Genomic DNA, 13,423 nt, shown 5'->3' on the forward strand with positions numbered 1-13,423 from the left:
TTTTTTTTTTTTTTTCTTTTTTTGAACCAAAAATAAATGTTTTTAAGACTACTTGGTGTCACAGAAGCCCTGGCATCAGTGGATTCTGAGTTGGGAGGTGTGTCTAAAGAGGAACTTGCAGAGTCTCCTGGTCCTGCAGCCACTAAGCCTGGAAAGCAAGCCTCATTTCCCTTTGGCCAGCAAGCTTTAGACTTTTTAAATAGCAGAGAAAAGATTCCCCAGTGCCCTTCCCTTTTTTCCTTTCCAGCTGTTTGGTTTTACTGTAGTAAATTCCTTATCTAGAGTTTAAGAATTGGACTTAACAGCAGCAGACAACTCAGAAACTAAGCCTTGACTGTCTTCTCACTCTGCTTATGCTGGGTGTGAATGTGCTGCAGCCCGGCTTGGGTCGGGGACAAGCAGCAGAAGCCTGTGGCACTAGGTTCCTGTCCAGGCAAAGTAAACTGAGTCTGCACCATCTCTCCTGAGCTCTTTCCCTGCGCCACAGCTAAAGCTGGCCTGTGACCCAGTGTCGACTTTCTGTTGATTTGATCTGCATTAGAATGTGCAGCAGGCAAGCATGAGACCCCTGCCTGACTTCCTGCAGCCCCAGTCTCCTCACCAATGTATATAGGCTACTGTAGCAGCATATAGGGCTTGGGAGATTTGAAAAATCGTGTTAGTGAAGGTGCCTGGCTCAGTAGTTTCTGCATTTCCTTCATTTAAAAAAAAAAAAAAAAAAAAAGCTGATCCTGCAAAGTCTTTCCTGGCATTGAAAAGGGGAAAGCCTTGTCAGGCACATGATGCAGCCTGAGAAAGTCTCTGGGCCACTAAGGTCTAACAGCTCATCTTCATTTCCTTCCTGTTCACAAAGTGAACACTGGGTAGGCCGAGCTGTGTTCACCACGAAGGTACAAAAGGTCACTCTTTCGGGGAGAACACACAGCCAATGCTTAGAATCTCCGAAAGGCTCATTCTTGCCTCCACTGCTTTATATGAGGAAAGCTTTCTGTGGAAATCCGTGCTGCTTCCCCCCACAAGCAGGAACCACGAACCCTAAGACACAGTGACGCAACAGCCTTCTGACTTCATGAACCTTCTGTCACCTGACCTGGAAGCAGGGCCTGGACCAGTATCCAAGCCTTTAAAACATGAGAAAAAGCAGATTTTGAACATTACTTTTTCTTTTAAAAGAAGATTGAAGATAAACCTCAGCACACAGGTTTCCATGGTGAAGAGTTTGGGGGCTGTGGTTTCCATGGTGAAGAGTTTGGGGGCTGTTTTTGTTGTTTTGAGACAAGGCCTCCGGTAGTCCAAGTTAGCCTCAGCTTTCGCATGTAGACGAGGGTGAGCTTGACCTCTTAAACTCCTGTCCACTTCCTCCCAGTGATGGTGCTCAAACCCAGGGCTCCATGCGTGCTAGTTCCGCACTTAGCAACAGCTTACTCTCCCCCGCCTTTCCTAACTAATTCTTACATTTTGTCAAATCTGAGTTATTTAGAGGGCTTATTGGATACCACTGAGCACAAGACTGCCTTCACTTTGCAATGGTTTTTTTTTTTTTTTTTTTTTTTTTTTTAGTTTCATCAAAAGACGATAACAATGTTTGCATCTGCTTCATCTAACGACCCTAGAAAGCTGTTGAAATGCAATTAAATTTTGATTGTCTCAGAAGGTTACTAGGTCACTAGACTTACAGTGTAGAAACAGTTTTGGCTTAGGCTGAGTTAGGCACAGTGGGGTAGGCAACCAGCATTTGGGAAGCTGCGGTAGGAAGATCCTGGCTATATAGTGAAACCTCATCAAAGACAAATATTTACACATAAGGAAAATAATAACAAATGGCAATCCAAGAGGAAATAGACCACAGAAAGGGCAATAGTGGGTAATTCTAAGTGATGATTAAAATACTAAAGTGTCTTACCACTTGTATGGCGCCTTTGTTATGGTAGACATCTGTGATCATGAGTCTAGAAACGCTAGAAGCCAGTGCTCTAGGCATTTCTCTCAAGAGCATCAAACTGAATTCAAGGAACTATAGACTGTCATGAATGGAGGACAAACGCACAGCCAAGTCAATCAAGTGCAAAGGCATTTCTTTAAAAAGAAAATGAAATTAACATCATTTCCTGATCAAGGAGACACCAACACCCAATACTAAGAATGAAGACACATCATGAATGCACACGTCAGAAACTACAAAGAAACACAGGAGAGGTGGTGAGATGCAGAGTTCTAGGGAGGGAGACGGAGAGCTGTTTGATGGCTTTAGAGCTCCAGGCTTGCAGGCTGAAAAAGTCCTGGAAACTTCCTTCACAATGAAACATACATAAAAATGCTCAAGATGTACAAACAGGTTTCTAAATGATAAAGACACCAAATGCTGTTAGAACTTTATACCATGATTTTTTTTAAAGTAGCCATGGGGGCTGGAGCAGCAGCTTACAGCACTTGCTGTTCATCCTGAGGCCCCGAGTTCAGTTCCCAGCAGCCATGTTAGGTGCCTCACGACTGCCTGTAACTCCAACTTCAGGAAATCCAGTGGCCTCTCTGGCTTCTTTGGGCATCTGCACTTAATGTGGCATACTCTCATACAGACCCAAACGCATTAATAAAAATAAAAAATTTTTAAAGTAATGATAAAAATACTGGAATTTTGTCAATAAATTCTGAAGACTAAATGTTGATAAATGTCTTTCGATTTAAAATTGATATGAGAATTAGGAAATTAAGTTCACCAACATCTAAATAATACATTGGACCCTTAAGTTAAAATCATTCTTCAAAGAAACCCCTATGGTCAGAGTGGTTCTCAACCTTCCTAATGCTGCCACACTTCGCTTCAGTTCTCCATGCTGTGACCCCCAACCATAGAACTGCTCCTTCCTAACTGCAATTGTGCGACTGTTAAGAATTGTAAATGTCTGTGTTTTCCAATGGCTTCTACTGGAGAGCTCTTTGTGACATTTAAGGGAGAGTAGGAAAGGGAAAAGCTTCCCAAGTATTTCTGTGATCCACATAGCATCAGGGCCAGTAACCACAGCTGAAAGGAAAGAAGGGGGGATAGGTTATTTTGCAAATATAGATGTGAATATTTGGTTTTGTTTTAATCAATCTATCTATCTTATCTGACTGTCTATCTATCTATCTATCTATCTATCTATCTATCTATCTATCTATCTATCTATCTATGGGTGTTTTGCCTGCATGCCTGGTGCCCAAGAGGACAGAAGGAGGCACTGGGTCCTCAGGTGGTTTATGTGCTGCCCTGTGGGTGGGAAATTAAATCCAGTTCCAAAGATCCGGGGGTTTTAAACAAAATTATTAGTGGAAAGAGTTTTGATAGCATGTAAATAGGAAAACCTAAGAGTTTGTTTGTGTGTCTATATCTGTACAGGTGCATGTGTGTGTGTGTGTGTGCCTGCCTGTCTGCCTGTGCCTGTCTGTCTGGGTGTGTGTATGTCAGTATGTGTGACAATATGTGTATCTGAGTGTGTGTCTGTGTGTTTCTTCTGAAACAGGTTCTGTTGTTATCCCAGGCTTGCTTTGAATTTAGGACAGCCCTGTCTCAGCCTCCCAAGTGCTGGGATTACAGCTGAGTACTACATACCTGACTCTGGCCATCTGTGGCTTTGTTTCTTTGAAAATGAGTACGTTTGAAATAATTGACGGGAGCAGGGGGAGCGAAAGGTTGTGATTTTTTTTCTTAATAATTATAGGAGAAAATGCTAAAATTCCAAGATATTTCATAAAGAGAATGACCCACAAAACCATGGCTTCCATTCCAAATGAATGTGTTGAATATACAGCAGGATTGAGGGAAAGAAGCGAACAGTGTATATCAGAAAGACAGTAGAGTGTTAGATCTGACACTTCCACTATCTACTAGGCCTGACTGGAAAAGCCTGGCACCAAGCAGTCCACCGGGGTGACTGACAAATAAGGAGGGTCCTAGGCAAAGTGCCCTCTCCTGCGTGAGACTTTCAGTCATTTCTTCCCACCTTTGGTGCTCTTGCATCAAGAAATAAACAGTAACTGCGTCTTTACGCTTTGTGCTGGGCAATGGGGCGGTGTGTGGAGCAGCCCCGCCTCCAGAGCCAGTGTTTCCCTGAGCTTACATAGCACACAGCAATTTACTAAGGAAATGTCTATTACAGATGCTAGATCTTGACTATAATGCGTTTTTAAAATGACCACAAGCATAAGAACATGCTCCTTCCCAACTGTACGGAAGTAGGCCTACTGTGAGTCTCCTACCACACCGTCAGTAGCAGTGTTAGCTACTATAGTAAGGCAAGAAAAAGAAATGAACGGTGTAAGTAAAAAGTAAGATGACTAAAACTACCGCTGTCCACAGACAACCTGAGGAGAAAATCCTCAGCGCCTACAAACCAGCTCTTAAAATGAATACGCAAATTTGGCAGAATCAGTCACATTGAGGTACCAAGCCAGGCCCAGTGGCATGAACCAGCTACCCAGACTGAGGGAGGAGGGCCATCTGACCCAGCAGCTCTGGACCCAGTCAGCAAGATCCTGTCTTATTTAAAATAATATATCAACAGTTAGCAATTAAAAATGAAATTTTAAAAAAGATACTGCTTACAAGAGTATCAAGTAGACAGCCTGTGAAGGAATAAATCTGAAAGAGACACAGGGCTTCTACACAGAGAGCTACTGTGCACTGCCGGGACAGTCAAGGTGATGTAATAGAAGGATTGTCACAAGTTGGAGGAAGGACAAACTCAGTGTTGTCTCATATTAATCTGCAGATCCCCTGACAGTTCCATAAGATTCTAGGAGGCAAGTGTGAAGAGGCATAACTTGACAAACTTGCTAATTTCTAGACGACAAGCAGAGGACTTACAGAGACTGCATTAACTGAGAGCTGCTAAGCCCATGCAATACTGACCAGGAGCATCACGGGGTTAACTCCCGAACACTGCATCTAGGGACGCTTTGCAGCAAGAGACCAGCAGGGCCTGTGCAGGATGGCACCATGTCTGCTGTGTCTGCACAGGTGAAAAAGGAATCAAAATTCCTGCCATACTTGAAAATTTGGGCCCAAATGTGAAAGGCTACATGAACAACGCAATTTCCAGAAGGTAGAATTGAGTATCTTCAAAACTATGGGTTTTGGCTAAGAAGCAAAGAAGTAATCATGACTTTAAAAGATATACAGACCGAGGGCTGGAGAGATGGCTCAGCAGTTAAGAGCACTGACTGCCCTTCCAGGGGTCCTGAGTTTAGTTCCCACAGCCTTCAGTAGTGGGATCCAGTGTTCTCTGCTGGTATGTTTGAAGACAGCTACAGTGTCCTCATATAAATAAATCTCTTTAAACACACACACACATACACTGAGCCAGGCAGGTAATGAACAGCTTGCTATCAGCATTCAGAAAGCAGAGGCAGACAGATCTCTGTAAGTTTGATGCCAGCATGGTCTACTATGTAAAGTTCCAGAACAGTCAGGGCTAAGTGGAAAGAGTCTGTGTAAAAAAAAAAAAAAAATTAAAAAAAAATCAATGAATAAAAATGTAAAAAAGGACACAGCAGGTGATGTAATAGACAAGTTGATCCACATTCTTTACTTCCTTGGCAAAAGCAACCTCCTGCCTCTCCCTGAAATGTGTGTGTGTGTGTGTGTGTGTGTGTGTGTGTGTGTGTGTGTGTGTGTTCAATGAAGCCAGGTTAATGAACTAAGTGTGGACATTCTTAGTGTCTACTCTTATTTGGTGCTAAAGTTTGAACCCAGGGCCTCAGCGTAATAAGCTTGCACTCTACCACTGATCCCTGCTCTGACCAGCCAGGGAGGAGAGCAGGTCAGATGGTGTCAGCTGACCCTAACAGAAAGTATTAGCTCTTCCCACCTTTAAAACATGTTTTATGGGCTGGAGAGATGGCTCAGTGGTTAAGAGCACTGACTGCTCTTCTGAAGGTCCTGAGTTCAAATCCTAGCAACCACATGGTGGCTCACAACCATCTGTAATGAGATCTGACTCTCTCTTATGGTGTGTCTGAAGACAGCTACAGTGTTCTTATGTATAATAAATAAATCTTTAAGGCCAAAGGGAGCGGGGCTGGCTGACCGGAGTGAGCAACCTTCATTCCTAGCAACCACATGATGACTCACAACCATCAGAACAGTTACAGTGTACCCATATACATAAAAAAATATAAATCTTTAAAAAAAATGCTTTACTACTCAATACTGTTAGATTATACAGGTTGAACTGGAAACCAAGATTCAGTTGTCAAAAATCAAGTAACTTATTTTCTGTCTGGGACCTGACTCTAAGAGGGCCACTTTGTACAGTCAGTAAGTACCTTTGGATTTATTCTGGTTTTAAAAACACAATATTTTTATATATTTTTTTATGTGTATGAGTAGTTTGCTCCCATCTATGCCCCTGCACCATGTGCATGCAGGGCCCAAAGAGGCCACAAGAGGGCACCAGACTGAAGCTAGAGGTTCAGGTGGTTGTGAACCTCCATTCTCTTAGCTGCTGCGGCATCTGTCAGTTGTCACAGTAGGATGGCTGTGTTCATAAAATGGAACTTCAACCGTAATTCCTAAGATGTTTGATGTCTTTCTCGATGACATCATAGGAGAAGAATCTCAGTAACCTTGGAACTGGGGAAGATTTCTTTAATCTGACTCAAAAGTGCAGGCTAAGAAAGGGAAACAGTCAGTAAATTAGATTTTACCAAAATTTGGAGCTTACTCTTCAAAATCCATGTTATTAAAATGAAAAGCTTCTTTTAGAAAAGTATTTTCAAAATAATTCTGAAGAAGGGCTTGTGTGTATATGTGTGTGTGTGTGTGTGTGTGTGTGTGTGTGTGTGTGTATTTCAAAAAACAAAAGCAGGTGGCTCATGCCAGCTCTCAAGGCCGAAGCAGGCAGATCTCTAGGAGTCTGGGCCAGCCTAGTCTATGTAGCAGTTTCCAGGCTACCCAGGGTAACAGATCTCCCTGTCAAGAAGAAGGAGATCGGAGGAGTGGCTCTGGTCTAGTGTGCTCAGTGCCCTGGGTTCAAGCCCCAGCACCCACCCCTAGAAAAGAGATAGAATTGTTGGCACAAGCATGGTAGAATGCCTGGTATCAGTAATCACCAGCAAAGGAGGGGCTAGAAAGATGGCACCGCAGTGAAGAGCACTTGCTGCTCCTACAGAGGACCTAGGTTCAGTTCACAGCACCCACATGGTGACTCAAACCATCTGTAACTACAATTCCAGGGGACCCAAGGCTTTGGTCTGATCTTCGTAGGTACCAGACACATGGATACATGATACACACATATGCAGATAAACACTCATACACAAGCGATGAAAACAGAATCTTAAAAACTAAGAGGAAAAAAAAAAAACTAAGAGGAGAGCTGGGGGCGGGGGAGGGGGGCAGTGCACACCTGTGATCCCAGCATTTGGGAAGCGTAGGCAGAAGAATCTGGAGTTCAAGGTTATCCTCAGCTACATAGCAAGTTCCAGGCCAACCTGAGCTACTGAGACTCTGACTCAAAGGAAGAGAGGGAAGGACGGAGGGAGAGAGGGGGAGGAAGGAGGAATAGAGAGAAGGGCAAGAAAACGCTTCAAGAAGAAACCACTCACACTAGAAGGACTAAGATGCAAAAGGCTGACATGGGGTTGGCGAGAGGCACTGGCTTCCTTGTACAGCGCTCAAAGGGCTGAAAGGCAGCGTGAACACGGTGCATAGACCAGGCCGGAATCTCCCCAGGCACCCCAGTCCTGGCCTTTAACCCAGGAGACAGGAACTCGTGTTCTCACACAGAGCTTGGACATTAATGCTCATAGCAGCTTTCAATGATTCAACATTCTAGAAAGATACAAGATGACCTGTTTCCATGGTGATAGGAATAGGCTGGTAAGAGAAGAAGGGATTACTAAAAGATTCCAGGAAATTTTGGCAAGTGTTAGACATGTTCGTTTTCTATAGTCTGGCTATGTTGGTAGGAATATTCGTAAAATCTGTTTTTATAGATTTATCATATTCATTTTTGCAAGAGAGAGTATGTATAGATATGTGCTGGTGTGCTTGTTTGTGCAGATGCAGAGGCCAGAAGAGCCCATGCAGCCCCTCAGAACTGGAGTTATGGCTGTCATGGGAAGCCTGGCTTGCTGCATGGGTACTGGGCTCTGAACTCTGGTCCTCGTGAGTGTGCAGTGCACGTGTAACCACTGAACCCCGCCCCCACAGAAGCCCTTGAAGTTGCAAAGTTTAATCATGTTCATTTTACTTTATTTCCCTGTTACCTTATTAAAACCACAGCAACAAAACAGGAGCCATGCAGAGAAGAAAACAGGACCGTGACTTAGTTCTGAGCAGCACGGTCACATAGTATAAGCAATAAATGTATAAAACACTAAATGTATAAAACTTGCAAAAAAAAATAATGACTTGGATCATTGTATATGGGAGAAGGAAGGGACAAAGATGGGGGGGCGGGAATCCTAATGTTCCTTAGTGGGAATTCAATTGAGAATTTGCATCTCAAAATCAGTACCTTTAGGCTGGCAAGATGACTCAGAGATAAAGCCACCTGCCACCAAGCTTGACAGCCTGGGTTTCAACTTCTGGGACCCACAAGGTGGGATCTACTCCTGAAAGTTATCTTCTGACTTCCATGCAAGCTGAATGGCGTGTGAGCACCACCCCCAGCACCCACACAAAAGAAAATAGTGTGTGTGTGTGTGTGTGTGTGTGTGTGTGTGTGTGTGTTTTAAGACAGGGTCTCTCTATATATCTTTGACTTTCCTGGAACTTGCTCTGTAGACCAGGCTGGCCCTGAAGTCAGAGATCTGCCTGGGATCTTTTCTTAGGCATGCTGGGACTAAAGGTGTGTGTCACCACCACCACCTGGCACAAAATAAATTTTAAAAGTGAAAAAAGTTAAGTATGTTATTTAAAGCATAATTTTTACAAGAGTCACTAAAAATTGCACACTCTGAAAAAGTGAAGTTGGAGACTGCCCTTCAAAACACCTGGTGTCAGCTGGTTGTGTAGATCTGTGCTCAGCCACTGAGGCAGAGGGAGTGGGAGGGATCCCAAATGGAACCCTGGACCTCAGGCCTGGAATCCCAGCACTTGGGAAATGGAGGCAAGAGAACTGTAGGTTCAGAAGCAGGAAAGGTGGCTCAGTGGTTAGGGGAACTTGCTGCTCTTCCTGAGGCTCCCACTGCAATCCCGAGCATTCACGGGGTCCCTCGCAACTGTCTGTAACTCCTCCAGTTTCTAGGAACCATGCAGGCAAACACATGCATAAAATAACATTAATTTTAAAGCTGCTGGTGGTGGCACACGCCTTTAATCCCAGCACTTGAGAGGCAGAAGCAGGTGGATCTCTGAGTTCAAGGCCAGCCTGGTCTACAGAGCAAGTTCCAGGACAGCCAGAGCTATACAGAGAAACCCTGACTTGAAAAAACAAAAACAAGAAAATTAGTTTAAAAATTAAAGATGATTGCAAGTTCAAGACCAGCATGGTTACACTACATAAAGATATACTGCACACACACACACACCTCAGATTTCATTAGTGATTAACCAAACCATGTGAAGGTATAGCTTTAATATAAATTAAGACTTTTTCATTTGTTGGGGTGTTTGCATGCTTGTGTGGGCAGATGTGCAGGAGAGTGTGTTGAGGAGGCCACAGGTCAGCAAAGGCAGTGTTCCTTAGTCATTTCTTAGGAGTCATCCCCCTTGCTTTGACCTGGAGCTCGAGTCTTAGACTAGACTGTCTGGCAGGGAGCCCATGGATCTGCAGGTCTGAGTGTGTCTTCCCAGACCCGGGGGTTACACTCAGCTTCTTACCTTATCATGGCCCTTAGGCTCTGGAGCACTTTTGCCTATTTAGTCCTAAATTAAAACTTTAATTTTTTTTTTTTTTTTTTTTTTTTGGTTTTTTCGAGACAGGGTTTTTTTGTATAGCCCTGGCTGTCCTGGAACTCACTTTGTAGACCAGGCTGGCTTCAAACTCAGAAATCTGCCTGCCTCTGCCTCCCAAGTGCTGGGATTAAAGGCATGCGCCACCATGCCCGGCTTTAAACTTTAATTTAAAAAACTGTTTTGTTAAATTTAACTTAGTCTATGTTTTCAAGCACATACCTGCTATAACACACATGGAGAGTTCTGATGGCTTGCAGGAGTTAGTTTTCTGGTCTCAGGGATCAAACTCAAGTCACCAGATTCGACGACAAGCCCTTCTACCACCTTCTTCAGTCCAGAACTTTTCATTGTGTTATCAGATCCTCAAAACTCACCAACCAGAACCCCTAGGGTTTCCCAGCTGCTGGAGTGCTGCTGCGTACCCACATCTGCAGGACGGATGTTCAGAGGAAGAAAGGATATGGAGTTCTCCATAGGATTGTGTCCATAAGAAGTCCTCAGGTTTATCAATGGCGCCTACCCTTTCAGAAGCCTCAGGCAGCTGTTTGAAGTGACAGTGATGCTTTCGGGGATCCTAACCGGGCACTATACATATCTTGGAAGATTTTTAAAAATATTTACTTATTTTTGTTTTATGTGTGTGCGAGTGCCACATGTGCCACACCCATGAAGGCCAGGAGATGACGTTGGGTCCCCTGGAATTGGAGTTTTGGATGGTTATGAGTCCTGATGTGGGTTATGGGAAGTGAACTCCAGACCCCTGCCAGAGCAGCGAGTGTTCTTAACTGTTGAGCCATTTCTCCAGCCCTGGGACTGCACGTATTTGAAATAACCTACAAATGGCTGTGGGTGTGACTCGGTTGGCAGAGTGCTTGCCTAGCACGCACAAGGTCCCAGGTTTGTGCATCTCATAAACCGGACAAAGTCACACGTGCTTGTGATCCCAGGACTCAGGAAATAGAAACAGGGGGACCAGAAGTTCAAGGCCAGCTATATTGAGTTCAAGGCTAGTCTTGTCTACATGAAACCCTATCCCCCCCCCAAAAAAAAACAAAAAACAAAAAACAAAATTGAAAACCACATCCATCATGCTTGTAAGGCACAGAGGCAGCTCAAAGGTGCAGCGCTTCTTTGGCATGCCAGAGGCCCTGCGTTCCAGCCCCAGCTCTTGGGAACACAATCCCTACGTTATTTTCCTTCTAGTGATAAGAGACAGTGTTTCAAAGATGATCAACATTCTCCAAGGTCCTAGCGACCGAGGCTAAGGCCATACTAACTCTGTTTTTCTTGTTCCTCTTTCAGGTGGGCACGTCTTTCACCAGAACTCCCTGTCGCCGCGCAGCCTGGTGTATGAAAGTGAATTCTCCACAATTGAACCTTCTTTGGACATGTATGACGAGAACAAAACCTGATTTTTTTAAAAAATGGGTTATTGGGGGTCTCTCCTTTTGAGATTTGATTTACGGTCACCTTTCTTACTTTGTATTCCTCTGTCATCGTCCATCTGGGAAGAATGGCAGTACCTCTGGGCACAAGTTGGGGTTCAGGGTTAAATTACAGTGTTCCCCCAAGGTGAGGTTTGATGGCAGCATTATTGCGCGAGTGAGCCTCGTGGTATCACCCAGAGCTGACCACTGAGCATGGGCACCTCAGGAGCCTGGCTGTTTCCAGAGAAGAGGTGGGGCCAGCGGTTAATGATGCGTTTGTTGCAAATGTGTCCGTGTCCCCAAATAATCGCACGCTGTTCTGTGTCAGGGTGGCATGGGGGTTTTGTAAAATACATTTTGTGGTCCTCACATGCACAGGAAAGCCTGTAGATGAACAGTCCCACCAGTGCAGAGTATAAATCACGGCTCCTCCCCCTGCTTCCCTTTGTCCTCTGTCTCTTACTGTATGTTCTGGTAAAAGGCCTCTTCCCATAGAGAGTCCTTCAGGAGACGCTTCACCTTCCTTTCTCCCTGTGAAACTCCGACCTCCTGTTGTCCCCCAGAGCTAGGAGGACACAGGCCATGGGGCCCAGAGTCTGCCGTCACAGGATCAGACAGTCCTCTGCTTTGTCCTTTTCCTGCATCTGTGATGGGCATGACATCAGATGACAAGGATTTACATAGGCACTGGACATGGGAGGCATCTGTCCCTGCTGTCTGTGGTATCTATGGGGAGGTGACACCAGGAGTCTAGCACGATGACCGCACAGTATCGATAAGGTTAACAGTCATCAACACCAAAATAATTTTGAATGTTTTATTGGGAAGTGCAAACCAACATCCTACTATTAAATACCAAATGGGGCCTCCTCCTTCTCCATCTTGATTGTCCAATCCAGTGCTATCCTGCCAGCCTCAGCACCAACATGAAGAAACTCTGGAGCGCTGGCAACCAGACTTACAGAAGAGGATGCTGTGGCCAGCATGGTGGACACTGGGGACATGTGTGCTCTTCCCATACATCCAGAATGACATCAAGTTAACATATGAGGAACTTGTGGGACCAGGATCAGCAGAACACCTCCTTTCTGCAGAAGTCTGTGCCACGGTCAGCCTGCTTCTCATCAGAGCTGGGAAGATGTCCAGACCCTTGTTAGGAGAACGCAACACCAGTGTCTAGCCGTGTGCGTGACAACACAACAGACGGAGGGGGACAGGCTCCCATCATGACACTTTTATTGGCTCTATGGGTCATAAGTTTGAGGCACATACATTTCATCTTCCTACATGTGGCTTCTCTGTTACAGCATCTTGTAACATCCCTCAAGATCCTAAGATCCCTCAGGCGCCCCTGTTCCTGAAGCAGACCCTCAGAGAGCCTGAGTGCTGACAGCCTGTGAGAACGTGGTGGCAAGGTGAGCCCCCGCGCTTGGCTTGAGTACTCGAGGCTGGACCAGGACCGACGTCTAAGGTCTTACCTGCTTTCACTTTTACTGCTTACCAAGGGCTTTCGTCTTTCTTTTTTATAGTCTTTGTACTATAAAAATATTTTTGATAAAGTTTCAATAGATTATCGTTCTGAAAGACAGGTTCTCAGTGAGAGCGTTTCAACAGGAGACTAGACTGCCAGGGTCACAGGCTCAGGTGGAAGTGTTTGGTGTGGCGGACCAGCAGGATGCTGGAATTGCCATGTTGTCTGAAGCCCGGCCTCGTCTTCTCCATAACCAAAACTCAGATCCCAGCTATCATTTTCTTCATGTCTAATCTGTCTTATAAAGGCATATACATTAAGTTACAGTCTAGACAGTTACTTTACTTAAAAAAGAAACAGAATTGTTTGGGGAAAAAAATTAAATTGAGTCCTCTAAAATCTACTGAGACAGTGTTTGAATCCCTGGAAAAACTGGGACACGTGGTCATTTTAGAACATCCAAGGAGGCAGTTCCTGTGAAGGGATTCACTCAGAATAGCTCTCCAGATATCCAGGTTGACCCCCTTCTCCTGAAAATTGGGGCCACCTTCAACTCAGATCCAGATGTCCTGTCTTTGTCCAGAAGGTCATTGGCGTCTTTGTTGGGGGCCATGTGCTTTGGGAGTACAGAGGATAGCAGCTTCC

General features: G+C 44.7%; 1 protein-coding gene across 2 annotated transcripts in view; it reads left to right on the forward strand.

Moving 5' to 3' along the window:
• The window catches only part of Rnf130 (ring finger protein 130), a 98,490-nt gene extending 85,392 nt beyond the window's left edge, over positions 1-13,098 (forward strand). For both annotated transcript variants that reach the window (XM_021176682.2, XM_029483903.1), the window contains one exon: positions 11,183-13,098. In XM_021176682.2, the coding sequence (XP_021032341.1) occupies positions 11,183-11,292 (110 nt within the window). In that variant the 3' untranslated portion in view covers positions 11,293-13,098. The remainder of the gene's footprint in view (positions 1-11,182) is intronic.
• The last annotated feature ends 325 nt before the right edge of the window (positions 13,099-13,423 follow it).

Source organism: Mus caroli, chromosome 11 (genome assembly GCF_900094665.2).
Source record: "Mus caroli chromosome 11, CAROLI_EIJ_v1.1, whole genome shotgun sequence".
Lineage (NCBI taxonomy): Eukaryota > Metazoa > Chordata > Mammalia > Rodentia > Muridae > Mus > Mus caroli.